Source organism: Cavia porcellus, unplaced genomic scaffold (assembly GCF_034190915.1).
Source record: "Cavia porcellus strain 051 isolate PalLab524CR breed Dunkin Hartley unplaced genomic scaffold, mCavPor4.1 scaffold_19, whole genome shotgun sequence".
NCBI classification, from domain to species: domain Eukaryota; kingdom Metazoa; phylum Chordata; class Mammalia; order Rodentia; family Caviidae; genus Cavia; species Cavia porcellus.
In genome coordinates this window covers 31,124,014-31,150,774 of record NW_026947502.1, presented here as the reverse complement: position 1 = coordinate 31,150,774, position 26,761 = coordinate 31,124,014, and the positions used below count along the sequence as shown (strand labels likewise).

The 26,761-nt window shown below is 48.0% G+C and overlaps 4 protein-coding genes across 26 annotated transcripts in view; 2 read left to right on the top strand and 2 right to left on the bottom strand.

Annotated features, from left to right (window-relative positions):
* Nucleotides 1-2,579: 2,579 nt before the first annotated feature.
* On the top strand, nt 2,580-8,187 carry Mxd3 (MAX dimerization protein 3). Of its 2 annotated transcripts, XM_063230866.1 has the most exons (7): nt 2,580-3,793; nt 4,062-4,170; nt 4,839-4,868; nt 4,984-5,112; nt 7,257-7,341; nt 7,443-7,626; nt 7,713-8,187. In XM_063230866.1, exons 2-7 carry the CDS (start codon nt 4,071-4,073, stop codon nt 7,725-7,727), a joined length of 543 nt encoding a protein of 180 aa, XP_063086936.1. In that variant the 5' UTR covers nt 2,580-3,793; nt 4,062-4,070; the 3' UTR covers nt 7,728-8,187. The 2 variants fall into 2 exon arrangements, with proteins under 2 accessions (XP_063086936.1, XP_003473291.1); XM_003473243.5 differs by lacking the exon at nt 7,257-7,341 and having other exon boundaries at nt 3,284-3,793; nt 4,998-5,112.
* A 210-nt stretch (nt 8,188-8,397) lies between these two features.
* Nucleotides 8,398-12,412, bottom strand: Prelid1 (PRELI domain containing 1). 3 transcript variants are annotated; one of them, XM_063230864.1, is made up of 5 exons: nt 12,129-12,412; nt 11,369-11,687; nt 9,279-9,392; nt 9,083-9,161; nt 8,398-8,890 (listed from the first exon to the last, which is right to left on the bottom strand). In XM_063230864.1, exons 1-5 carry the CDS (start codon nt 12,218-12,220, stop codon nt 8,742-8,744), a joined length of 753 nt encoding a protein of 250 aa, XP_063086934.1. In that variant the 5' UTR covers nt 12,221-12,412; the 3' UTR covers nt 8,398-8,741. The 3 variants fall into 3 exon arrangements, with proteins under 3 accessions (XP_063086934.1, XP_003473290.2, XP_063086935.1); XM_003473242.5 differs by having other exon boundaries at nt 11,369-11,594; XM_063230865.1 differs by having other exon boundaries at nt 8,766-8,939.
* Nucleotides 12,413-12,478: 66 nt separating this feature from the next.
* Rab24 (RAB24, member RAS oncogene family) lies at nt 12,479-14,643 on the top strand. Of its 2 annotated transcripts, none has more exons than XM_063230867.1 (8): nt 12,479-12,956; nt 13,035-13,103; nt 13,292-13,370; nt 13,475-13,542; nt 13,643-13,780; nt 13,946-13,996; nt 14,133-14,195; nt 14,300-14,643. In XM_063230867.1, exons 1-7 carry the CDS (start codon nt 12,840-12,842, stop codon nt 14,187-14,189), a joined length of 579 nt encoding a protein of 192 aa, XP_063086937.1. In that variant the 5' UTR covers nt 12,479-12,839; the 3' UTR covers nt 14,190-14,195; nt 14,300-14,643. The 2 variants fall into 2 exon arrangements, with proteins under 2 accessions (XP_063086937.1, XP_003473289.1); XM_003473241.5 differs by having other exon boundaries at nt 12,498-12,956; nt 13,643-13,742.
* A 1,533-nt stretch (nt 14,644-16,176) lies between these two features.
* Nsd1 (nuclear receptor binding SET domain protein 1) overlaps nt 16,177-26,761 on the bottom strand; it is a 144,044-nt gene continuing 133,459 nt past the window's right edge. For all 19 annotated transcript variants that reach the window (XM_063230850.1, XM_063230857.1, XM_063230860.1 and 16 more), the window contains 2 exons: nt 24,939-25,143; nt 16,177-22,458 (listed from right to left, as the gene is read on the bottom strand). In XM_063230850.1, the coding sequence (XP_063086920.1) occupies nt 20,831-22,458; nt 24,939-25,143 (1,833 nt within the window). In that variant the 3' untranslated portion in view covers nt 16,177-20,830. The remainder of the gene's footprint in view (nt 22,459-24,938; nt 25,144-26,761) is intronic.

The following is a 26,761-nucleotide window of genomic DNA, read 5'->3' as shown; positions in this document are numbered from 1 at the left end:
GGGATGGGCCAGGCACGATGACACATGCCTGTCATCCCAGCACTCTAGGAGTCTGCTGCAGGAGGAGCAGCCCAGCCTGGGCAGCTCAATGAGCAGGGAGATGCTGTCTCAAAGAGGCAGGAGATATCGGGTATGTTCAGTTCAAAGGACTTGAGTTTTGTCACAGTGCTGAAAGAGAATAAACAGAAGGATGACAGAGGAAAATGTAGCATCAATTCGGAAATGTGTTGTCACTTTTCCTCAGACCAAAGGACACATTCCACAGCCCATAATGTGTAACGGTGGGCAAAGAAGAGATTTTTTTTGAAACAGGGTCTTGTCTGCAGTTCAGGTTGGACTTGAACTCACTATGTAGCCTGCACTGGCCTTGAACTCACAGTGATTCTCCTGCCTCAGCCTCCCAAGTGTTGGCATTACAGGCATATGCTACCATGTCTGGCCAAAACACTGTTTTCAAAGCAATAGTTTGATGAAGAATTGGAACAGGCAAGGGAAATATTTGTTGACTAAAATCAGGGGAGATAAAGGTGGAAGGACTGGTTACACACCTTCACAGCTGTGCGCTCACACTCAGCATTGGCGGATTCCTGTGCTTCTCTGGTGGATCAGGGGTGGAGAAGGTAGGAGAGGATGCTGGCATGAGAATACTTTTTATCCCCCACCATTACATCTCAGCTTCCTTTTTCCTACCCAGTACAGGGCATGCAAGACAAAGGTTCAAATGCACCTACCAGAAGTAGTAAAGATCCCTAAGTAAGAGCGTGCATACTTTTAATCCTTTATGTTCAGATTCTTGAGGGCCTAATGCGGGGGGGGGGGTTGAACTTTCACTCCATCTGCCAAAATTGGGGTCACAAGCAGGTATGGTGGTGTTCATGTGTCATCCCAGCACTTGGGGAGATCAAGGCAGAAAGATCACAAGTTCATGCCCCATTTAGCAACTTAGTGAGGCCCTGCCTGTTTTAAAATTAAAAAGGGCTGGGGATGTAGCTCAGTGTGAAGGCCCTCTGTTCAGTCCTCAGTGCAGAAAAAAATAAACACAAACAAACTGGGGCCAACATGAGTCATGATGGAGACAACTGGTCGGTGTGTCCCCAGGTGGCCACCCATGTGCACGTGATGGGTGGGCCCTAGTGAGACTGGTATTCCTGCCAGCAACCTGGACTAACACAGTGGCCAACCAGTGTCCCTTTTAAAGGTGGAAATTTTAGGGTATAAACAAAGAGGAAGGACAATAGAGGGTGAGAGTCAAGGAATGAACAAGTAGATTATGCAGTGAGGAAAATCGAAGAATGCTTTGAAAGACGCCCAGGGAGAGATGACATGGTCTCTGAGCTCAGTTACACTACCTAGCTGAAAGAATGAGGCCACGTGTTTAGATTCCTCCTGCTTTTGGAACCTGCAACATTTTGAATGGAGACCTGGGTAGCTCTCAGGCTAGGAATGCTACCCTTTGGGAAGAGGAGAGGATGAGTAACGTGGGAGGGGCTGAGGCAGGAGTCCAGAGATGAGGCTTAACTGATGATCAGGTCTACTGTTTTCTAGCTTGCATCTTCTCCTTGGCTCTGAGGGTAAAGCTCCGGCTCTTCAGTGGGGTTGCACAGGCCTCTCTGAAGTCCCTGCCTGCACTTTCCTCTCCTTATTTCCTCCCCGTGCTGGGAACTTTTCTTTAAGAACTTCTTTTCTGCCACTGCCATTGTACTCTGAGTCCAAGGCCAGGCCACATGGGTGCCAAGTGTCTGACTAGGTTTGTGCCTGCATTGTATGGTGCGGTTGTTAGTGAAATAAAATTAGAAATACATTCCAAAGTCTTCCATCTGCCTCTTTCAGGCATAACTAATGGAAATTGGGAGTCTGAGGGACCAATCAGCTTCTTTTGAGTCTAGACAGCCTTAGTGTCAATCTGCACTGTTTTTTGTTCTACATAGCCATATTCGCCTTGTTTTAGTCTACAAACTGCTTCATTCCTTTTAACCCCAGGGGCCTTTGCACATTCTCTTCCTGTGTCTGGAATTCTCTTCCCTCCTATACATAGATAACACATTCATGCATTTTTTCAGCAAAACCTCCTCTGACCCCTTTGATTAGATCAAAATATCCCTCTATTCCTATGAGAGCCTGCCAAAGTATTTCCTGAGTGGAGAGGTGAATGGATAAGTGATTCCTCTAGCATTGACTTGGAGAACCTCCAAGGCCTCACTGACATGTGCCTGTCTGTGTTTATCTAGGGCTCTCTTTATACAGAATCTTCCTTCCCCTGCTTCTCCCTCTGTTTCCCCACTTACTGTCTCAGGCCTGGCAGGACTTCCCCACCTAGTTAACAACTGCTCTTACCTCTGGTCCTGGAAGCATGACTATACCTGCTGGTGCTCTACCTAGGAAGTGCAGCTACTGCTTTAGAAGACTAGGAACATTACATCCTGTGGAGGCTAGCCTGTAATTCCAGCACTCAGGAGGCTGAGGCAGGAGGATTGCTGCGAGTTTGAGGCCAGCCTGGGCTCCATAGTGAGTTGAAAGCTAGTTCCAGCTGCACAGTAAAGCCCTGCCTCAAAAAGAATTAAAAAATAAATAAATAAAGGTTCATGGATTCTGCATAAGTCATGCTCCAGAAAGGCAGGAGGAAGAAGTTCCTAGCTGGACCGGCCTTAGGCAGGGGCAGTTGTTTCATATCAGAGTATTACATAGGCATTGGCTCTGATCTTTCCACCATGTCATTGCTGGGCGCCCAAATTACACATAGCTGAGTCAGCAGGGACAAGAGAGGAGCCCCATTTGCTCGATTCCACAGTAAAGAGCTTCCTAAAAAGACAGAAGACGTATTTCCAGGATATGGCCTGGCTTGGGAAGCTGTTTCACTATCTACGTCTTCATGCTGACAAGACGATGAACCTGCTGATGAACCAGACCAGCCAAGCGCGGATCCTCGCTCAACACAATAGGAAGTTGAGAGTTGAAGCCCAGTGGGCGCCTGACGGGGAGCAGATGGTAGGCAGGCGAATGCACAGACCCCAGAGCTCAGGAACAGGGTCCGCGCCCCTCAGCCAGCGCTTGCGCGTTGCGCTCTCGTTCCCCGCTCAACCCCGCCTTCAGCACTGGGTTTTCAAATTTGAAACCTGCTTCTTTTCCCGCCCGAATTTGTGGACAGGCAGCGGGAGAAGGCAGGGCCGCACGCCAGCCAATCACGCCTCAGAGGCTTTTCAGCCCTGCCCAGAAGATGACGACGGCAAGCCCTGCGGGCAGCCCGCCAATGGGCCAGCTGCACCCCGCCGGCCCCGCCCCTAGAGTTCCAGCGCAGGGCGGAGCCGGGGCCGCCTGGGGACTGCCCGGGTTCTGTATCGCTGTTCTAAGTGTTCGGCGCTCCTCGCTCGCTGGAAACTGAGGTCCAAAGACGCCAAAGAGCCGTCGGGGTCACTAAGCGAAGCGGGGAAGACGCAGTGGACCCTAATTTGGGGAGGGCTTGCCAAGGAACCAGTCCTGGAGCGGTCACCAAGAGAGCCTGAGGCCGCTCCAGGCGGGTGGGCGGGTACCCCGGCAAGGGGCTGTGCTCCCTGGCGGGACCCGAAGGGGCGGGGCTAAACACTGGGCGTTGCCGCGGGAGGGGCGTGCTGGGGGCGGGGCCGCAGCCCTTATTTGTTGCTCTGTGTCAGTTACATTGTAACAAAAGTGGTACAGTCGCTGTTCCAGCCCGCACGCTAGGCCCGCCCGCTGCCAGGTGTCGCCGACATGGAATGTGTGGCTAGCAACATCCAGGTCCTCCTGCAAGCGGCCGAGTTCCTGGAGCGCCGCGAGAGAGGTAAGAATCCTGGCGGTGACTCCTGGGCGACTTTGCTGGCACTGGCCTTGGCTTCTAAGTTGAACGATTCATTGCTCTAGGGCAGTTACTTTCGGTAACTTTTCGCTCCCGCCCTGAACTCGAGAGGAAGCCGCGAACGGTCTGCCAGGAAGGGTTTGGGGAGATGATCCTGGCGCCAAGACCTTACCGTGCCTTGCCAGGGGCTCTACTTGGACGAGTCCCCCCTCTCCCCCCCCAGTCTGACATTGGCTGAAACTCTCTCTGGCAGAGGCGGAGCATGGGTACGCATCGCTGTGCCCGCACCACAGTCCAGGGCCCATCCACAAGCGGAGGAAGCGACCCCATCCACAAGCTCCTGGCGCGCTGGACAGTGGGCGGTGAGAACCGGGGGTGGTGGGCCTGGGGCGGGGGCATTGTCCCTCATAAGCCTATTCTGCGGTCACTTCCTCCGTTTTGCATCTTCCTGATCAGGTACCCTGCTCTGAGATTCCTCCTACCATCTGGTCACTCCTCAAACACACACACACACACACACACACACACACACACACCATTCATATTCATAGATTCCTTCTTGAGTGCCTTTGATATACCAGGAAGTGTGGACAAGACTGTTATGGGTCTCACTCCACCTGCACTCCGTACATACACTGCCCCCTCTTTTTTTCTCTCAGTGCATCAACCCTGTGCATGTGCTTTTCCTTCCAGTTTGAATGCCTTTCCTTCCAATACCTGCTGTGGGAAACTTCTGTTTTGTGCTCAGCTCAACTGTGACTTCTGTCTCAGAACCCTTTGTTGCTTGGTTGGCAAGGGAGCTTCATTTGGACCCCTGCAACCACCTGGGCAGGATTCTCAGCATTTGGTTCTTGGTGGTGTCTGTCTCCTCTTGCCCTTTTTCATTGAGGGCTCTGGTGCTTGAGGCCAGCACAAGGGTGCTCAAAGGCAGATTGTTTGGGACAAATATCTGTAGCCTTAGGGGGTCCTGGGGCAAAGGGTGAGGCCAGTAGCTGACAGTCCCTCACCTCATCCTCCCTGGTATTGGCAGATCTGTGCACAATGAACTGGAGAAGCGCAGGTGAGTTCTACCCCAACCTTGCAGCACCAAGTCCCAGGAGCCACCTCCCTTGGGCCCTCCCTTCTCCGCTATCCTATGGCCTTCAAGTCGAGCTGGAACTGGCACTGCCCTCCAGACCCTTCCCCCCAGGAGGGCCCAGCTGAAGCGGTGCCTAGAGCAGCTGAAGCAGCAGATGCCCCTGGGGGCCGACTGTGCCCGATACACCACGCTGAGCCTGCTTCGCAGAGCAAGGATGCATATCCAGGTGAGGGGGCCTTCCCTGCACCTGGGGCAGCTTGCCAGACTGTGTGAAGGGATGAGGTAGAACTACTAGGGATAAGGGCCACGTATAGACGAACTGTGTGACTTGGGAAAGTTCTCTGTACTGTTTCCAAATTAAGAAATAGGAAGAAAAGCAGAAAACTCAAAGAGTTGTTCTGAGGCTTCAGTGAACTCACTCTATGTATTCAACAAGGGTGAGTTGTTACTGCTATTATTCTTAGATCTCAGCTGTTTGACCTTAGGCAAGTCATTGTAGCCTGTCTGGACTTGCATTTCTTCTTGTTTGGCTAGGAGAGAACTGTGGGAAAGATTCTGTGATCTTATGTAAGGGTCCCTTAGGTTGTTAAGAGTGGTGCCTGTTCTCTGGCCCCCATACTTCAAGGCCTCCTGTTGTAAGTTCTCTGTCCTGATGCTCTTCTAGGAGGCAGTTACTGGTATCAGAGGGGGCAAGGACTGTGAAGAGCCAGCAGCTGCTGGACATGGCAGCTAGACCCAGGAGTCAGCTAGGATTACACTCACATGGTGAAATTTCAGCACTCTGGGAGGCTGAGGCATGACTGCAATTTCAAGCCCAGTGTCTCAACAGTGCAAAGGTGGTAGGTTCATCCCCACTAGGGGGTGAAAAAAAAGGAAGAAAGGAAAGAAAAGCCAGTTACTGTCCTTCCTAGGGCTGTTGCAGCTGCCTTGGCAGAAGCTTGACCTGGTGGACAGGAGTGGTTGTGCAAACCCAAAGTCCCAGGCTGCTCCAGCCATGTAGGCACCACAAGTTCTTTTGGAAACAATAAACTTTCCTGTCCTCCTGGTCTTCCTGATAGGGGAAGAATGGAGGCACATCTGGGATAAGGGGCAGGTGGCACAGCTGATGAGAGGCAGATTCAGGATCTAGGCCCAGGCTCCTTGATTTACATTCTTTCCTTAAACAAATATTTATTGAGCATTTGCCCAGATAGGCCCCATTTTAGGCTCTGGGGGCCAAAGCAGGAACAGATCCATGTACCTTCCAGCACATAAATCATGGCTGGGAGGAAGTGTTTGCCCTGTCTTATAGTTGCCTGCTGCCAGCCTCACTGTGCCTGAGTACTCTGCTTGGTAAGTGCAGCTTGCTGGGCCTGGCTCTCAGGTGGATGGCACGTGCTCCCAGGCACTGGCTGGCCCATGGGCAGGGCCTGCGGATGGCTCCTTCCTTGGCGTCCCATCACTTCTCTCCTGGACTGATACACACAGCCTTGTTGTTTTCGGTTGGGCTGCCACTATGCTATCTCCCACTCTGCCCCAGAATGACCTGTACACAGATCTGGCCAGGTCCACCTCCACCTGAAAACCCTGACAGACACAGCCCACTTCTCACTCCCTGTGAAACTTGATGTCCTCTCCATCCCAGGGCTCATCACTAAATCCTACCCACCCCTCAAGACAAAGCTGCTCTCCAGGCTTCTCCAGCCCCTTCCTGGTGCTTCATCCCTGTCCTTGTCTAGGTGGTGCCTATATATCCTTTTACATCCTTTTGTCCAAGTGCTACCTCAGCCCACCCTCCCATTCATGTTGAATAAGTGAGTGAGTACTGCCTTTTGCCCACCAAGGGCTGTACATAGGAGAGTCCTTGGCTTCCAGATCCTGAAGTCAGGCTGGGCACGGTGGCACATGCCCTTAATCTCAGCACTTGGAGGCTGAGGCAGGAGGATTGTTGAAACTGCAAGACCAGTCTGTGCTACAAAGTGAGTTTAAGGCCACCCTGAACTGGATAGCTAGACCCTGGCTCAAACAGACAAATCAAGCATGAGAAAGGAATGAGGGGTGGAGCCTCAGGGCTCCTGGGTGGACCCTTGTTAGGAGTTACAAATTGCTAACCTTTGTTTAGCCCATAGTTAGTGGCAGCACTAAAGACATCAGATAGGAAAAATCTGGCTTTTCAGCTTCCCTTAAGGAAATGGGGAGATCTGGCAGTTGCTATGTGGCAGCACCTGACTGGTTCCTGGAAATGGCTGCTTCTGGAGGCCACAGTACACAGCTGCCAGGATGCCATGTTCCCCAGTCCTTATCGCTGTTATACCCTACTTTCATTTTATCACTCGACTAAGCTTGAAGGGCATTTGAGATTACATAGCCCCCCATGCTATGCCCATTTAGAAAGATCATCTCTGGGTGTGGAAGGGCAGAAGGCTAGCTTCCCAGAGGACATGGAGCCCAGACTGACACATGGCCTGTCTAGTAGGTAATGGTACTTTATGGCTGTGGCCCAGTGCCAAGTGGCATTAGGGTAAGGCCCAAGGTTCAGCCCACTGACCCCAGCCCCTACTCTCATGGGTTCTGCAGAAGTTGGAGGAGCAGGAGCAGCGGGCCCGGTGGCTCAAAGAGAAGCTGCGCAATAAACAGCAGAGTCTGCAGCAGCAGCTGGAGCAGCTGCAGGGGCTGCCAGGGGCAAGGGAATGGGAGCGGCTGCGGGCAGACAGCCTGGACTCCTCCGGTCTCTCCTCTGAGCGCTCTGACTCTGACCAAGGTGAGTGTCCCTAAGCCCCAGGATTGAGGAGCATGTGGATGAGCTGAGTTTCCTGACTGGACCCCCTCCTTGTACTCCTTGTGCAGAGGAGCTGGAGGTAGATGTGGAGAGCTTGGTGTTCGGGGGTGAGGCGGAGCTGCTGCGGAGCTTCAGCACGGGCAAGGAGCACAGCTACTCACACAACCCTGGGACATGGCTATGATGCACACTGCTTAGACTGCCCCCCACTGACTGGGCTGATTGTTCCACACAGGAGCCCTTGCCAAGCCTTGGGGGCTGCTCGGAGTGTTTATCTGTTGGTATGGACTGAAAGGACAGTCCTATGGGAATGTCCCTGGACATTGCTGCTGGCTACCAGGTGGCCCCTCCTGTGGGGGTGAGGAAGGCCTGGGCCACCTCAGAGCCCCACACAGCAGGCATCTTGGGCCTTCTAAGCATTATTGTAGCACTTGCTTGTGCTGTCCCCATGGGGCAGAAGGCTCCCAGACCTTCATGTTCTCAGACAAGGCCCTCTGCCTTTACTCCACACTGTACAGTATTTTCATTAAAAGCCTCTCCTAACTTCCTGTCCATGGTTTTGCCTGATGAAACAGAGGAAGTCCCAGCCATGACTAGAAAGGAAATAAGATCAATAGACACCACCCAAAACTGACTATGCCAGTAGTGTATCTTTAATCCTCACACTCTGTGATGGCGCTGGCACCGAGGCAAACTGATGTGATTTGCCTGAGGTTCCAAACCAAAAGCCTTGATTCCAGCACTGAGGCTGACTGAATTCGACAAACATTTATTGAGTGCCTGTTATGTGCTAGGTATTGTTCCAGGTACTTGGGCCACAGAGAACAATCAGAGCCCTGCATTATGCCAGTGTGACCCTGGGCAAATCTCCGCACCTGTCACCAGCTGCCCAATGGAGGAATAAGTAGGATGGGCTTAGATGTGGAGGCCATGGTATACTCCAGATGTGACAGAACACCTGCCTGACCCACCCCCTAGACAGCACAGAGGGCTGCGAGCTGAGTTTTAATAATAAAGTACAGTGGGGAGAGGGCGGAGGGAGCAGTGCCATTCTGGCTGGTGGCCTATGGTAGTTCTGGTGGCAAGGCCCACACCAGCTACACGAACTGTTGTTGTTGCTGCTGCTGCTTGGTGGCAGCCTTGTTGGCGAGGTCCTTGGCCTTTTCTGTAGCTGCCAGCGCTGTCTCCTTTGCCTTCTCCTTGGCTTCCTTGGCTGTCTCCACAAGTGTTTTGGAAGGGGCCTCGCCTGCAGTGAAGGGCAGTGGGCTGGCTTCAGATGATGCCCAGAAGGCCTCCTACCAGACAGTCACTTAGTATGGGCCAGGCCCCTTTACAAAAGTGGCTCCCTCTGCCCCTTTCAAACAAGGAGTCCCAGGCTCACAGAGGCACTACCCCAAATTTTATGGCAGAGGTTCCACCATCAGTGCCCAGAGCTTACCTTGCAGCTTGGCCAAAATGTATTCAAAGCCCTTCATAGTCTTGGTCACATTACTTTTGAACCGGGCGAGGCCAAATTCCTGGCAAAAGATTGAGGGGAGGGCAAAAGGATTTGGAACTGTCCAGTGACCCCAGGTCCAGCCTTAATGCCCAAAACCCTGGGCCGTAGAGCTGCAGCTACTCTATAACATGCTCACCTGGACAGCTCTGGAGACGCCAAATAAGCTAGAGGAGACCCAGGCTTCCCGGCAGATTTCGGTCCAGCCACTGTTGTCGGAGTTCACACAGTAAACACATCGTTCCTCCACCACCTGTGCAGGGAGCCAGGCCAAGCACAATGCAGGGGTGTCCTCAGCTTATACACAGAATGGATCCTCCCTCTTTGCTGTGCTGCCAGGCTGGCCCTCCAAACAGCAGACATGCAGCACTGTCCCCAGCTGGTCCCATGCCTTGTTCCCAAATGAAAATAACAAAAAGCTATTCCTTTCTATCACACCCTCAAGTGGCACTTAAAAGTGGAAGAAAAGGAAGGCATTTTGTCCTCTCAAGCTTTTTTTCCGACCTTTAAAATCAGGACATGGTTTTTTGGGATCAGCAGAGGGCTGACAGGTCCCAGGCTTTTTTGGGTTGCTGTGTCCACATGTGGTATTTTTACTGTGCTGTCCATCCACTGCAGCTCTGAAACTTTTGTTGGTCCCAGTAAAAATGGATGGTAACCATCACAGCTCTTATCAGAGAGGAGAAAGTAGATGACTACCTCCCAAGGGCTTACAATACTCACAGATTGTTTTGGGAATTTATCAAGCAGAGGGAGTGTGTTCTCATACAGTCATCTCGGATGATATTGTACAGCACTAAGCAGAGGAAGTTGTACTCATTCTGTGACCTTGTACAACATGTTCCCTATCTGAATCTCATTTTTATCTTTGCACAACTGAGTACCACGCACCTCTCAAAGTTATGAGGATAAGCTGAAAGAGAATTCTCTGAAAGTCTTCAGAGTATTCACATGTGAGAGGGTATGTTATTAATGCATTTAAACCACAGGCTGGAGTCAGGCATGGTGGTACACACGTGTATTCCCAGCACTTGGAGGCTGAGGCAGGAGGACTGCTCTGAGTTCAAAGCCACCTTAGGCTACAAAGTAAGTTTAAGGCTAGCCTGGGCTACATTGCAAACACTGTCTCAAAAAACCATAGGTATTCAAGTTTTTCTTTTTCTTAATATCTTTCTTTTTTTTTTTTTTTTTGAGATAGGATTACACTATGCAGTTTGAGCTAGCCTTGAATACTTTGTGGCCCAGGATAGTCTCAAACTAGCAAGATTTTTCTGCCTCAGCCTTCTGAGCGCTGGGATTACAGGTGTGTGCCACAACACCTGGTGAAAATTTTCCTTGTTCTTAGTTTTGACTCTTTTTCTTTCTTTCTTTCTTTCTTTTTTTGAGATAAGAGGGAACTGAATCCAGTGTATTCTATTCCTGAGCTACATCCCCCACCCCTTTAAAAAAAAATTTAAGGTAGGATCTTGCTAAATTATCTAGGCTGAACTCAAACTTTCTGCCTCAGCCTCCCAAAGTGCTGGAATGTAACCACAAAGTGTGGCTTCAAGGGCTAGTTTTTTCCCCTTTCCCTAGTACTGATCCAGAGTCTATGCCCTGAGCTACAACTCTGATTCTCCCCTACCCAACACACTCCCACTCCAAGAAGTCTCATTAAATTGTTAAATTACCCAGACTGGGCTTGACTTTATAACCCGCTTATCTCAGCCTCTCAAAGTGCTGGGATCACAAGCATGCACCACTCCTGCCTTGGCAAGCTTTTTAAAGTACAAGAGATCAAAAGTAGGTGGATGCCTTTACCCCAAACTCCTTTAGGTAGGTGAAACAGAAAAATGTGGAACTCCTTGAGTTAAATTAGGGTAAGGGACCAAAACATCAATCCCTGGGATACATCCAAAGCACCTGATGGCTTTATGGATTCCATCTGAAAACCACTATCTCCCTCCCTCAGCATCACTCCTGTGGACCTAAGCTGTAAGTGTGCTAGACATTATGAGTACTTTTTGTTTAGTATCTGCTACAACTCTGCAAAAATTGGTGACCTTTTCCCATCTATGAGTGAAGGAACAGATGAAGGCTAACTAGGTGCAAGAAAGATAATCTGAGGTTGTACCCTGTAGCCCCTGTTCCTCAGCAATCCAGATCTGTCTCAGGCCACAGGTCCCTTGGAACTCCAGCTGTAAAGCTGAAAAACAATTTACTTTTGGAGGGTCCAAAGGAGGGTCTTACCATCAGCCGGGCATGGTTGATGTTCCAAGTGAAGGTGGTCATGGTCTGATTCTGTGGGTCCACTATAGAGTCCTCCAGGATGTACACCGAGTGAGCAACGTTGGCAGGAAACAGTCGTTCTGCCCATCGGGGCATCCTGTTGGTCTTGGTCAGGAGTCTCCGGGACAGGAGCTTCTGGTCAGGGGTCACCTCCCGGTGTACTATGTCTTCCGTCAAGACATGTTTGCTGCAGATGTCAGAGTGAAGGGGACTCTCAGAAGCCTGTTCCTTATTGACTGCCTTGTGGAGTTTCCATTTGGAGCCTCCAGGCCATGCCTTCCTGCAATTTTTCAGAGTGATCCGTGCTGCCGTTCGGAATTAAGTATCTTGAACCTATTCCTGGGTAAATTTCAACTCCTGATTCCTTCCTCATCAAAATTCTTGAGTCTTCAGCCAGAGCAGATCTCAGGCTTTGTTACACCAATGGAAAGCGCCACCAAGAGGCGAGTAAGCAAATACTCAGATTTCGTGCCTCCGCCTCTTCCTGTCTCGCCACCCTGAGAACCTCAGATTGGGGCACCAAGTAAATTACCACTCATTCCTGGCCAGACCCCCCACCATCACCACCAAGGTCTTCGTGCCCTGAAGACGACCAGGATTCCCGACATCCCCCGCGTCGAACAAGATGTCGTGTCCTTCCTGGTTTCATTAGGAGCGACCTGCACTTCGATCTTCAAATAGCTAAGAAGGGAGGAAGTTTGTTCTTTCCAGGATCACTTACCTGTAGGGATTCGGGTAACGCTGCCAGAAGGCAGCGAACACTTGGTCCCAAGAACTTCGGAGCACGCTGTGACCCAGGAAATACTTCACCATCGTCCCGGCTTCGGTGAGCTCAGTATCAGTACAGCATCAGAGGTGAGGAGCCCGGAGGGCACGCGGAGACCGGGCCGGGCCGGGCCGGACTCGGCGGACGCCCGCCAGGCTCGCACTTCAGTCACCGACTCGCCGCGCCCAAGTCACTGCTGCCGCCATGAGGGGATAGTACTGCCGCGCGCCACTTCCGACTAAGCCGCACAGTATCCAGCGCTTCCGGCGCCTTGTGCCACGTGACTAGGCGCTCCGCCCCTTCGCCCTCTCGCCCCCGCCTGCGGGAGTCGCGGCGTTGCGGATTGGAGCAGGTTTCCGGTGGACCCCAGGTTTGGCTGGGAATCCAGGCCTGAGCAGAGCATAAACCCGGCTGGCGAGCAAGCGAGCAGAAGGCAAGTGACTAGCAGCGAGTTCACGGCAGCGTGTGGCGCTGGAGGGTGCTGCCTGCGCGCTTCCAGGCCGCCCAGCTCTTGGGCTCTTGGAGGGATAACTGGCACCCGGAGCCGAAGACCTAGGGCAGACAGAGGTGCTGCCGAGGTGCTAGGAGCTAGGGGTCGAGGGGCCTGAGGCTTGGGCGCTGCCTGGGCCGAGCAGACCCTGACGCGAGTGGAGCCGCCCAGGGAGCATGAGCGGGCAGCGCGTGGACGTCAAGGTGGTAATGCTGGGCAAGGAGAACGTGGGCAAGACGAGCCTGGTGGAACGATACGTGCACGACCGCTTCCTAGTGGGGCCCTACCAGAATGTGAGTTGTGTCCCTTTGGGATGAGTGGGAGAGGGCCAGTCCGCCCCTGCATCCCTAATTTCTTCCCTCTCGTTGCAGACCATTGGGGCTGCTTTCGTGGCTAAAGTGATGTCCGTCGGAGACCGGACAGTGACTTTGGGTATTTGGGTAAGTCTCCTGAGTATCTGGTCTTGAAGAGAGTCATTCCTGTTAGGCCTAACTCCTGCCAATTACTGACTGGTGGCCTCATCGAGGGCATTTCTTGTCTGGAAAATGGGAGTCTGAAGAACATAGTTGCAGCCTTGAGAATTAGCCCAGTACCTTAGGCCAAGCCTAAACCTCTCCTTCCCTTTCAGGACACAGCAGGCTCTGAGCGCTATGAGGCCATGAGTAGAATCTACTATAGGGGTGCCAAAGCTGCCATCGTCTGCTATGGTAAGGTGGAGTTTTGGTGTGTTCTTCAAGCAAGAGGTGGCTGCCTACCCAACTCAGAGAACAGCCCCTAATTCTTGGTTTTCCTCTCCATATCCCATACCAAGACCTCACGGACAGTAGCAGCTTTGAAAGAGCAAAGTTCTGGGTAAAGGAGCTGCAAAACCTAGAGGAGGTAGGTAGTCAGTCCTTGCTGGTGTAGCAGGGAGGGAGGTGTGGTGGTGGTGTGCCCTGTGGTTTTGTAAAGGTGATCCTGGCCTTGTCCTTCGCCCCAGGGCTGTCAGATCTACCTGTGTGGCACCAAGAGTGACCTGCTGGAGGAAGACCGGCGGCGTCGACGTGTAGACTTCCATGATGTCCAGGACTATGCAGACAGTAGCTACTCAACCCAGGGAAAGGGGTGGGGGCTGGAGGTACTTCTGGGTGGGTGACAGGAAATAAGGGTTCCTGTGGCAAGATGTGCTAATTTTCTGGTATTCTTGAATCTGTGGAGCCTAAGGCACTCCTTGAACTGCTAACCCTTCTCCTATGTTGACCTGATTGTCAGTTATGACTCAATTCGCCACTTTTCTTTGCAGATATCAAAGCACGGCTCTTTGAAACATCCAGCAAGACAGGCCAGAGTGTGGGTGAGTGTTGTCCTGAGGCCTACATTAGGAACAGGGAAGTGCCAGAGGAAAAGCAGGAGAGCCCAGAGGGCTGGGTCACTGGGAGATCCCAGGGCTGCTGGCAGCAGGCCCTCACTAATCATCCTTTTCCTGCCAGACGAGCTCTTCCAGAAAGTGGCAGATGATTACGTCAGTGTGGCTGCCTTCCAGGTGATGACAGGTGTGTGCTTCCCCCTCCTTCAGACATTTGTATGCTTGTGGTCTCTAGACTGTCTTACTGACTCCAACGCAGTGGTGCTGAGCTGCTACCTCTCTCTTTGACAGAGGACAAGGGCGTGGACCTGGGCCAGAAGGCAAACCCCTACTTCTACAGCTGTTGTCATCACTGAGGCACCACTAACCTGACCCTGGGGAATTAAAGAAATTCCTAGAAGGGTTGGATCCAGCTCTTGTCTAGGATTGGGTGGTCAAATGTCTGAGCTACCCCAGGTCTCCAGAGGAGCCACCGCCTGTGCTGGCCCATGGAATGGAGGCAGCATTGGGTTGACTCTGGGCATTAGGAAGGCTAAAGGCTGATTTCAATCTCAGGCTTCTGTCCTGGACAGCACTTTGTCTACAGGTTAAGTGGCTTTTGATCCGTAAATAAAACCAATGCACTATGAATTATACTCAGCCCCTTTCCCTGCTGTGTGAACTGGGTGCCAAGACACCAAGTTCTGGCCTTTTGTGGTTGGCCTCTATTTAAGAATCTTCCCATTCCTTATTTTCTTGAAACCAAATTAACTTTTCCCCAGGTTTATGACTGCAATATTGGACAAACAATGTACTTTATTTTGTGGTGCTGGAGATGGAAGCCAGGACCTTGTACATGCTAGGCAAGTGCTCTTCTCACTGGAGCTGCATATCCCAGCTTTTTTTTTGGTGGGGGCAGAAAAGTTCAAGGTCAGGATAGGGCAGTACCATGCTCACAATTCCTGGGCACAGAGAAGAGCAATAGAGTACTTAAATTGTGCTCAGAAATAAAGGACCAGGCATTCCTGGTTCTGTAGTTGGTCTAGCTAGCTCTGTCTTGTCTGTCATGGGCTCTTGGGTCTGACCGATGATCAGGTCTGAGCCTCCCAGTGACATCAGCAATGTGATTTGGTGGTAGGGAAAAGGGCAAAATGGAAAGGCTTGTGGATTTACACTCAGATCCAGTTCAGCTACTAATACAAAAAAGTGACTTAAACTTGAGTTTATCTTTCAAGATGAGGTAACAGGGATCAGGAATTTAGCTCAGCAGTATAAGCATCTGTCTGGTGAGTGTGAGGTTGTATTTGATTCCTCGTATCAAAAAAAAAGACATCTCACTCAGAATCATCAAGATCATAAGTGGGCCAAGCACAGGGGCAGATGTATATGTCCTGGGGAGGCTGAGGCAAAATTGCAAGCCCAAGGTCAGACTGGGCAACTCAGGATGTGATAGAGGGGCCCAGTGGGAATGTAACTCAGTAGAAGAGTACTTGCTTAGCATTTTCATCTCCTGCATTGAAAAAGCAAAACCAAAAAACCCCTCTCAAGAGTAACTGCAATACTAAATGTCTTGACTGTATTCTACTCTTCCCCTGAAGGCTTTCTGCTGAGTGAGCAGAGTATTCAGGGCAGAAGAGGTGTGCACTCACAAAGTTCCCCCAAAATATTACGCCTTGAAGGTCCATATTTTCTGGAAGTTCAGCTGTTACTGTAAATGGGGGGAATGATTCCTGTTCAACTAGAAGGAAGTGTATTGCAGCCCTTTATGGTATATGGGCCTCACCTTCCAGCCTGTCCTTTGCCCCAGCTTTCCTGCTTGTGAAGTAAACAACGTTGGACTCACACCCAAAAGTGCTTTAGTTCCACTTCTCTTTTTCAAACCAATTCCTCAAAATACTCTTCCTTCTTGAGTGACAAGCTTCCTGTGGAGGAGACTGAAACTGACACCAGCCATTCAAAACAGGAGGGTAAAATGCCTAGGCAGCTGTGGTACCTGGGGGAAAACCAATGCCACTCTTACAAAGTGCTTGGAGGAAGTCCTAAGCTCTGCCATGTCCTTTATAGGGAACTATCTCTGGGGTGGTTTTTTGATTCTTACTCCAAACCAATCTGTCTCGTTAGGCTATATCTTTCCATGGACAATATAAAAAAAAAAAAAAAAAAAAAAAAAAACCACAGGGCAAGGGCCATAAGAGTAAAGTTAAACTTTACTTTACAGTATTTTTTTTTATATATACAAAGAATTACAGTACATGTTTATGGGGACTCCTAGCATAGGGTTCCCCTCTTTTTCACTAGGAGTTTCACTTCCAGCTGACAGTCTGAGGGGACAGGACGGGGAGTAAGGGAGGCAACAGTGATGGGCCTTGGCTGGATTCCCCTGCCCCTCCCCTTTCTTAAAAATATAAAAACAGATCTCTCATGTCAGCTTCTTTGCCAAGATCTAGAAAGCTGCTCTTCTACCAGCTCCTGTGCGTTGCACTCACCACCTTCCACACCTACACACACAGACAGCACCACCTCAAGCTGGGAGACTATCTGTTCCACCTACCCTGGAGCCTAATGTACCAGGACTTCCTTTCTGCTCTGCTCAGTGTTCATATCTGCCCACAGAGCTTTGCTAAACCCCCACATGCTATTCCAGGGCCCTTCATACCCTAATATTTAAAGAGTCATGAGAAGGCAACTGTAGGGAAAGGACCACAGAAGAGTTTAATATGTGTTCTTAGGCTGGCAAGAAACAAACATTTCCTCTGAGTCTGTAGATTTCTAATAAACTCCATTTCCTTAAGAAATATTACCCTTAATCTTCATAAGCAATAGAGATCTTCCATGAGAGAAGAGGTAGAGGGGCAAAAGGTAATGGAGGAAAACCGAGAGCTCTCCACCAGCCGGTTCCTGGTGCTGTGGACAGAGGCTATGGACAAAGTGAACCCATCCCTGAAAAAACTCAATGACCACCTTCAGCTAGTTACAGGATCTCTTCTACCTCTGGATTGCATGGGACTACTCCAGGGCTGAGTATAGGCTTCACTAATGTGCTGCCTTCTTCCTACTTCTCATAGGGCCTTAAAGAAACCTTTCTTGCAGGAAATCTCTTGCCCCCCACCAAATAGGAACCCAAGTTGCTGAAGTCACCAGCGTTTCAACCCTTGGCAGTGCTTACTTATATAACGAAATTAGCACCATCATTTGTGTGTGTGTGTGTGTGTGTGTGTGTGTATGTACATACACAAAACAATTATCTATTTCAGTTTATACTATAGCAACCTCTGGCTGCATACTGGCCAATGATGGTCAGCTGAGAGCTAAATGGCCACAGGCAAGAAAGCTCCCACAGCAGCTGATAGCTCTAAAATGATGTGGAATGTCTTAACACAGAAGAACTCAGCAGGAAAAACGACTGAGGCAATGCCTTTCCTGCTATGGTCTTGGAGGTTAGGCCACTGGGCCCCTCTGACCTGGTGACAAAACCTAAGAGGCTGACAGTATCCCAAGCCTTAGGAAAAACCCTGTTCTACAGGAGCTACTAGTAAAAGCTACCAAATTTAATGCTCTCTTGATTGTTTTCCATGAGGACCAGTGCTCCTTCCTGGTAGCTAGTTTTCACAAGGCAACAATAGACTATAACTCGAGAGTCTAGCTTCATGAACAGATGAACAGATGCCAAACCAGGAAGGATTACTAGTACACTCCATGGCCAGACAATAGTGTGGGGTGGAGGATTTCAAGAATAATTATTTTCATCAATGCCAAAAAGGTGAATTTGGCTCAGAAGAGGATCAACAGTGATTTAAGTAATCTCAAACTGTAGAGAAAAGCTGGCAGCTAATGTATCATGGATGCTTTTGTGGAAATGACAGCTGTTTTGTATTAGGATGAGTGGGTTCCTGCAGGAGAAACATGAGACTTGGAATATAAATTTCAAGTTTCCAATTTTTTTTTTCTAATTTATTAGAACTAGTATTTTCTAGCTACCTATGGAACACTTCCATCTTTGGCTTGCCCCTCAAAAAGTCTTTCTAGGAAACTGGCTCATAAGCAGACTCTCTTGAGAACTTAATTTCCAAGTACTGAGCCATACACCAAACAATAAAATGCCATGCTGCACAATTAGCAGAAGTTTCTAAAATGAAAGATTTACTGCCAGTCCACACCTGTCTGAAGAAAGGGTCTTGCTGCAGGCTTGAGAGGTCCAAGAAGGCTGCTCAGTCATCCTCTGCCCACCTTCATGAGTCATTTCCCAGCACCTGTGCTGACTGCTTCTAACTGGATAGTGACTGCGCTCACGCTCTCACAGTGGGCCCAAAGGCTTGACTTTCTAATTTCCATTCAATACCCTGAGTCAGTGGTTCAGGAGAGAAGCCTGGTCATCATTCCATTCAAAGAACTGTTGCCCCAAACCAACTCAGAAGTTTTCCTAGGCAGGTCTGGAACAGAGACTCCAGTGAATGGTAAAGAATGGAAAGAACCAAACGAAACCACAAAGTCACCAATCACAGCCTCTTATCCCTCATTCTCTCCTGTCCCTGTGAGACATTTCTAGATGGCTGTCAAAGTCAATCACCTACCACAGCCTACTACAGAGAAGCTAGCTTAGAATCAAAAGTCTACATAGCCTGCATTCCTACCCCCCAAAAAATTCACAGTTTATTTCATGAAACAAAGCTAGTAAGATAATTGAACACACAACATAGTGAAAGGAGATTCTGACAGTGCAGTGCAGATTTTTTTTTGATCACAACTATAGATGACAGGAGAGCAAAGAGCACACAGGACTGGCACCAAGCAACCTACTGACAACCTAAGAGATAAGGGAAGGGGCCTACTAGCTGCAGTTATATACTTATTATTCCACACATGATAAATACTTAATATAGTGAATTTTAATGTTCTGGGTAATTTCTTTAAAAATATCTTTTTCATGGTTTAAAATTCTTTTAAAAGAAAATAAGATGCTTTATATTTTTCTCTTCCTTTTAAACAACTTTTTCCTTCTCTGATGATGTGGAAGAGAGGATAAAAAGGGTGAAATGGAAGAACTAGGCAGGTGAAAACCACAGATGAGATTCTGAGGTCTCAGTGAAATGCAGGGATAGCCCCTAAACTCAGGACAGTCCTGCCCAGCCTTGGACCCTCTGCCTGAGTTTAGGTATCTCAACAGACAGACTTTGGGAGATAAAAGCATTTTCTACTTTCAGTCTTTATATAAAGCGCAAATGCTTCTATAACAACTACTGTTCCTTCCCTCTGAAAGTAATGTAACCTTAGTAGGAACTTAGGAGGAGATTGGGATGAGATACAGAATCCTGTTGAGAATGTAAAAGCAGTAACTGTGACACAATGGCCAGGAGATTCTGGGGCCAGGAGGTAGCCTATCGGCTAAAGCTTCTGGCTGAGTTGGCAAAGCAGAGATTTGTTTGGTTTAAGGACAAAGGAGGGGTGGGTAAGTGGGAAGGAACTAGCCAAACAGTACTTCCTGTTGGCAGTCAATGAGCTGGGTGAATGGTAGGGCAGGGTAGCACCAATAGATTTCCCAGCCCTTGGGTCCCCCAGCTCAGGGCAGCAGTAACAGATAATCAGCAGTTAATGAGGAATCGTCTCTTAGACTGGACATTGCTCCAAACACTTCTTTCCAGTCTTAGGAAAAGGTTCTGGCTTTTGACCTAAGTCAGCAGGCAAGTGCTCTCCATAAAAAGCACAGCAATTCTGAAGGAGGTGGTGAAGAGGACTCCCTCAGTTCAATTAAAAACAACAAAGGACTAGGGCAGAAATAATTTTCCATTAGAGTCCGGCACTGTTCTGGAAGCTAGTGTGTCTGGCTCACAAGTGGCCAGAGATTCCCTATGTCCACTGCCTGAGACTAAAATCTGAAAGCACCTGAGTGTTTCAAGAAAACAGGGCTGGGGTGGGATGGGTTGATGTAAAACTTGGTAGAAAAGAAAAGTATGCTTGCCATTTCTCCTCTTCACTGCTAGAAAGCTAGCTATATTCTCATAGAGCCCAGCGCCTCCTAAACCAGCTGCTTCTTCCAAGGACAAATCTACAGCCTAGGCATTATGCAGATGAACACAGTAGCTGCTGCCCCAGCCAAAACCCTTCCTTGGCCTTGATGCAGCACCATTCCATACACAAAGAGTTCTGAAGATGCATGTATCCATATACATGCACTCACACCACAACCAGGAGACACCTGCTCAACACAGACACTTCGGGTGCCACACAGAATATTTCGAAATAAGCCTGGAAATCCAAAGCCCCTCAGTACTTCCTGTTTCCAGATCAAAGATTCTTAAAAATAGCCTTGGGAATCTGGGCAGCAAGTTAGGCTCACCGGGAACAGTTTTTATGTATTTGTGTTTTCCATCATAGACCACACTAAGGCTAACATACATGAATACTCAGGAAATTGCTACTGATTTGAATGAACATCGGTTCCTCCCACGAGTTCATAGAGCATCCTCTCTGGGGCTCTGATAGGCTATGGGAATAGCTTTGAGAGCCCCTATACTTTCCAGCTTGACCAGTGGAATTGAATTCCATGCTTGACTCCAGAGTGGACTTTTTATTTTAAGTTGACTGTGTGTAAAAATTGGGAAAAAGAGATGCAAGTCTGTCTGCATGGCTAGGGCCAGTTGAATTTCCATACACGGTTCACACAACCAGAAACCCCCACTGGCTAATGTCACAAGAGTTTTGAGTATTGGAATACAAGGAAAGCGTAACAGTGGAAGAGTGTTGGGGTAGGTCTGTTTTTCAAAGGGGGAAAAGAAAGAAACATAAGATTCTCCTCCCCATATGGTACTCTGGGTACAGCCTGTCTGGACGTGACATTTACTGGTATTATTTCTGTTCTGACTCTGCACACTTGTGACTGGAAGGAGCCTGATTAAGAGTTGGAAGTGTATTTTGCTCTGGTTTGGGGTCTTGCCCTCTTCCAAGAGACCAGCAAGTCTGTGCCAATGTCTGTGTACTCCCAGCAGACCAGCAAGACTGTGCCAGTGCCTGTCCAGCCACTATGGGCCAGAGCCCTGTCCCTGGTGAGGCTTTTCCCAGGGACCAGTGACTCTGCTCTGTGGTTGGCAACTTCTTTTCTTCAGTGGGGAGGGAGATTGGAGTCTTGCCAAGAGACCTAAAGGATTGGCCACTCTTGGCAGTAAGTCCAGGTAGATGCTGGCCTCCAGCCATCTGTTTTACCTGCTTCACCGATCCTGGAGGTTGGCTGGGAGGACCTGGAGTCTGCTCAGCTCCTCCAGGAGCTCTTCCTGAAGCCTGAGTAGCGGACTCATATAAAAAAGCCTTGGCAGGTGGCTGAGGAAAAAGTCTGGCCTGGGTGAGTGATTTAACAGCTTGCCAGGTGTGCTCTGAATGGACTGTGTTTTTCCCAGGTGGTTGGAAAAGGGGGTCTGACATGCTGCCTTTCTCCAGAGCTCGTGACACATGCCCCAGACCTTTGCCAGCAGGCCATGAGCTCGACTCCAACACTGACATCTTCTCATCAGCCTGCAGTGTAACCTCGTGAGAAGTAGCCTGTTCTTTCTGGCGAGGAGTTAAGTCTATGAGATCCATCACCAAAGCAGCTCTGTTTTTTGACTGAGTATTCTGGTCCACAGGCCTCAGGGCTTTTTCTGTAGCCACCAGAGTCTGCACCACTGCAGACAGTACTTTCTCAGGAGGTGGAAGTCTCTGAGACAAAGAAGGGTGGGATTTGTCTGTGGGCCTGTCAGAAGCCTGGGGTTTGGGACTGCTGGTGATTAGCAGTCTTTCTGGTGGTGGAAGTCTCAGACCACTGGGGGCTAGGGTTTTCTCCAGTGACTGGGGCCTTGAGCTGGCAGCACCTATAGATTTATCCAGCCTTGGGTCAGCCATCCCCAGAGGTCTTTCCAGTGGTTGGGACCTCATTGAGGGTGAGGAGCTTGGGCTGGTCACTGGAGAGGGTTTGTCAGACAGCTGTGGTCTTGGTCCTTCCACTGCAGGTGGCCTGTCCAGTGGCCTCTGGTTTGATAACAACGATTGTGATTTGGTCCCTGACCCAGCAAGGTCTCTGACCCTATCTAAAAGCTGGGAGCTGGAGTCACTTCTCTCCAGAGGTCTTTCAGGTAGCAGTGGCCTCTGACAAGTTCCTGTCAGAGCTTTTTTGGAGACTGGCAACGTCTGGCTGGCATCAGCAGGTGGCTTATCTGACATCTTGGGCCCCTGAGCAGCCATTCCTGATGATTGTTCTGCCAGGTGAGTACCAGGGCTTGGAGGCAGCGGTACTGAGGGAGGCACATACTCACGAATCTCCCCAGGTTCCAGAGGGTTGGGCCCACAGGGATCATGCTCAGTACAAGAGAGACGCCCATCAAGTTTGGAAATGAAGAGCATCCCTTCCCGATGTTGCTTGCAGAAGGAGCTAGGGCACATCTCACAGAAGGAGGCTGCTTCCTTCCCACAGATGTCACACTGGTGCCAAGGACACTCCCACTTCCCTAAAAATACAAGAAATGAATAAAAGCTTTGGAAAGAGATGTTACATGAGTATAGTGGGTCAGTATAGTGGTTTCAAAGCCTTCAAACTGCCACTTTTTTCAGAGAGTTTATGCCATTTACTTGCTATTATTTCTTCCCTAGAATTTCAACTTCCACCTTCTCCTGTACAGAACAATACACAGAATAGCAAGTATCATGGTTGAGCAACTAGTAAATAAAGGCAAGAGTAAACCCATATCTTTAAACTACATTCAGGAAAGAAGAAAAACAAAAACCCAACAAAACCAATCCCTAAATTCCTTTAAGATGAAGCTTTTGAATATTACCTTCATATTTCAGCAGACTCCATTTGTACTGTGGACATCTAATACCCAAGTTTAAGAGAATACCTAGTTATTTATATCTTTGTTTACATGATTTTAACAGAAGCACGAAAAAGAAATGGTTTGTGCTTATGCTGTTTGTGAAAGGTTCTTGCCATAGTATAAATTACTGTACAATTATGGCAGTGGTCTAATGTAGTGCAAGGCCAAAGTAGGAACGCTTACTATTTCCTGCTTCTTAGCCCTAATTACAACTCCTCTTCCTGTTTGCACACACAGAGAATTCCAATCGGTTCCTCACATGTCATCAATATCAGCCCCATGCGCCACTTCCGATCATAGGTCATATAGTCCTTTGCCTCTCTGTACCACGTCAAAGGAGACAGCCCAACTTCCATGGGTTGTGCGCTCCTTTCCACACAATAACTTAATAAACCTATTTGTTTTGTACTTTTTGCTTCTCTGTTGCGCCAGAATACTCTAACAGTTTTTTTTTTTTTTTTTTTTGGTCTTTTTCGTTTTTTTATCGGTACCGGGGATCGAACTCACGACTGGCTGCTTGCAAGGCAGGCGCTTATGCCGCTGAGCTAAATCCCCAGCCCCCACTCTAACAGTTTGATCAATTATGCATGTCTATATCTTATAATCTAAGCAACTACTTTTAAGATAACAATGTGCAATGTATTAACCACTGTTAATTTCCTATTAAAATAAGAAATAGACGCCACTGAGCTTAGCTCAGCGGCATAAGCAACCTGCCTTGTAAGGAGGTCATGAGTTCAATCCCTGGTACTGATTAAAAAAAAAAAACAAACAACTCTTTGGATTTTGGGGGCTGGGGATTTAGCTCAGCGGCATAAGCACCTGCCTTGCAAGTAGGCGGTCGTGAGTTCGATCCCCGGTACCGATAAAAAGAAGGAAAAAAAAAAGAAATAGGAAAAATATACACACAATTGAAAAAAAAAATTGAAGTAGACATTCACCTTTGTAAAATTTTAAGTCTTAAAGCACAAAACCTTCTATGTTGGACAAATAGGATTAGTGGAAAAGACTGGAAGTCAGTGTGAGCTTGTACCTACCCTAACCTTTCATGAAATGTGAGTTTTGACTATGGACAGTGTTTCCACTCCAAACAAACTATGTTAGGCTTCATTGCTGGCATACAGGCACAATCAGTTATATCACCTCCTGTGTCTCATCTCAGATAAGTCCCAAATTTATATCCTGGCACTGACATGTTAATGTTATGGTCTTGAGTTTCTATTGTTTAATGAATCTGACAAATATATATTAAAGCAAAGCAATTCAGGAAAACATTTCTCTCACTTGCAATCAAAAGTTCTATTTCTGCACTTCTTGAATATAAACCACTAGTCATATATAATCATCTCACCATGGAATGACTCCCTACTCATCTCTTTTCTTAAAAATAGCATTTTCAGGGGCTGGGGATTTAGCTCAGCGGCATAAGCGCCTGCCTTGCAAGCAGGCAGTTGTGAGTTCGATCCCCGGTACCGATAAAAAGGAAAAAGAAAAAAAAAAGCACTTTCAAATTCTTCTAATCTTCAAACCCCAAATGATGAACTAATGGTTATCAACTGATGCAATCAAACTCCTGCCTAAGCATCTGTCTCACATATTAATTTACTACAGCATCTTCAAAGAAAAAAAGTATACTCTGCAAAAAAGGAAACCCAGTAGGGGCAAGATGGGTAGAAAGTGACTAATGGGGTGTTGTCCCATCTTTCACTGACTGGAGCAACTCAAAGGCACCACTACCTCAATTTTGCTTCTTCTAGAAATGCATCATTTAGTGACCTGGGAGTCAGAAAACCTGGTTTTGAATACAGCACTTTCATTTAATTGTGACAGCAGATCTCCATCTTGACTGATCCTCATGTGCATTATAGAGAAAACTGACATTTTGGGGATACTGGGAAGCTAAAACAAAGTAGAATACTTGAAAATCAAGTACTTTCTATAGTTTATAAGTCTCAGTTGCCATTTATTTCCAGAATGAGAACATGGACTACATCCCTGAACAGCATGCAGGAGGAGTACAAATGGTATTTTGTTCATACTGAATCAAGGATTATAAGGACCTGAGGATTCTGGCAGAAAAATAAGCAGCACTCAGAATGGATTCCGGCACCAACCTGCTGGCCGCTTGGTCAGATTGAGACAGTCCGCATGGTAAACTTTGGGGCAGCCCGGCTTCTTGCAGGAGACCAACTGGCCAGCATCCCCACAGCTGAAACACTCATCCTCTCGTTCTTTTGTGATCTCACCCTGACTTCTGCGCTTCCCCTGCTGCTTCTTCTTGAATTTTTTTGACTTTTCTTCTGTGGCAATGGGTTGATTCTAGAGATCAGACATTGAGCAGTCAGGACTTTAACACCTTAGTTACATAATCATGACCAGATTAACTATCCACTATGAACCTCCATCTCTCCTCTAGAATAAGACAGTCCTTAGTCTGTTGAGAAGGTAAGGGAAAAAAATGCAGGAAAGGTACCTAGCACAGGATAAACTTAAAATACATAGTACCATCAAAAACTAGTTCTGTCCCAGTTATTTTTTTCAGCCAAATAAAAAAATGTGAAGTTTATTTACTGCATGTCTATGTTTGTCTAATTCAAAGCCATTGCTTGTGTGTATATATACATCCAATTTCTTTCTTTTTTTTTTTTTTTTTTGTGGTCTTTTTGAGACAGGATCTTGCTATGCAGTTTAGGCTGGCCTTAAGCTCACTTGGTAGCCCAGGCTAGTCTCGAACTCACAGCAATCCTCCTGCCTCAGCCTCCCAAGTGCTGGGATTATAGGTGTGAGCCACCACGCCTGGCTCTACGTCCAATTTCTTAATCAACAAACCTTCATTAAACACTAGAAAGACACAAGTAACTGTGACCTGTATTTGAGTCAAGACAGATCCAGCTACAGCTAACAGTATTCATCTTTATTTCCTGCAGCCTTCAGTTGGTCATCAAACACTGATTTTCATCACTTTATTCATCTTAACAAAGAAACATCCAGGACCAATCGGTAAGACTTAATAGATTCAGCCAGACATGGTGGCACACTCCTGTAATCCCAGCACAAGAGGCTGAAGCAAGAGGATCTTTTCAAGTTCAAGATCAGCCTGTGGTTCAAAGTGAGCACAAGGCGAGCCTGAACAGCAAAATAAGACCCTATTTCAAAAAGATAGACACAGACAGACACAGAGACTTAATACATTTATGACTGACTGTAATTTATGTGTATTGCTGTTAACTAAGGTCCCTTCTATTCTGATAGGGCAATATTTCCTAAGAGCCCAAAGTAATATCCTATTTCTAAACTTGAATTCTGGCTGTCATCCTGTAAAGACCATAAGGTAGAAACCTGACATCATTAACCATGGAATAAATTCAAGTATTATTTTAATTTACAGGAAAGAAATCAGGTGATATCGTTAGGAATAAGCTGGCTAAGTGAACTAAACAAAAAATGAAATCCAATATAATATAAAGGTGACTTTCCCTATTTAACAATTAAAACTGTATAGCTGAGTAGTCTTCATTTTTCCTATTTTATTTGATATATTTTACTTTTTGTGGTACCAGGAATCGAATTCAACCTCATACTTGCCAGGCAGGAAACACCACTGAGCTAAATCCCCAGCCCTTTTCATATTTTAGTGCGCAAAATTATTTACCTTTTTTTTGTACTAGGGATTAAGCCTAGGGCCTTCACACTGAGCTACGTACCCAATTCTGTTTTAGAGACTAGGTCTTTTGCTAAGTTGTCCAGGGTAGGCTTAAACTTTTTTTTGGTGACAGAGTCTCACTACACAGTTTGGCCTAGTCTTGAACTCACCTTGTAGCCCAGGCTGGTCTTGAACTGGCAACCATCCTCCTGCCTCAGCCTCCCTCCTGGTGGGATTATAGGTATGAGCCACGACACCCAGTTTAGATTTATACTTTTGATCGTTCCACCTTAG

Bases quoted from the DNA above. Each gene is read 5' to 3' on its own strand.
- Mxd3 (XM_003473243.5), top strand. From the start codon at position 3,724: ATGGAATGTGTGGCTAGCAACATCCAGGTCCTCCTGCAAGCGGCCGAG. The intron at 4,171-4,838 runs GTGAGAACCGGG...TGGTATTGGCAG, and splicing joins GGCGCGCTGGACAGTGGGCG to ATCTGTGCACAATGAACTGG. The intron at 4,869-4,997 runs GTGAGTTCTACC...CCTTCCCCCCAG, and splicing joins AATGAACTGGAGAAGCGCAG to GAGGGCCCAGCTGAAGCGGT.
- Prelid1 (XM_063230864.1), bottom strand. From the start codon at position 12,220: ATGGTGAAGTATTTCCTGGGTCACAGCGTGCTCCGAAGTTCTTGGGAC. The intron at 11,688-12,128 runs GTAAGTGATCCT...GAAAAATTGCAG, and splicing joins CGTTACCCGAATCCCTACAG to GAAGGCATGGCCTGGAGGCT. The intron at 8,891-9,082 runs GTAAGCTCTGGG...CCTTCACTGCAG, and splicing joins CATTTTGGCCAAGCTGCAAG to GCGAGGCCCCTTCCAAAACA.
- Rab24 (XM_003473241.5), top strand. From the start codon at position 12,840: ATGAGCGGGCAGCGCGTGGACGTCAAGGTGGTAATGCTGGGCAAGGAG. The intron at 13,543-13,642 runs GTAGGTAGTCAG...CCTTCGCCCCAG, and splicing joins AGCTGCAAAACCTAGAGGAG to GGCTGTCAGATCTACCTGTG. The intron at 13,997-14,132 runs GTGAGTGTTGTC...TTTTCCTGCCAG, and splicing joins CAAGACAGGCCAGAGTGTGG to ACGAGCTCTTCCAGAAAGTG.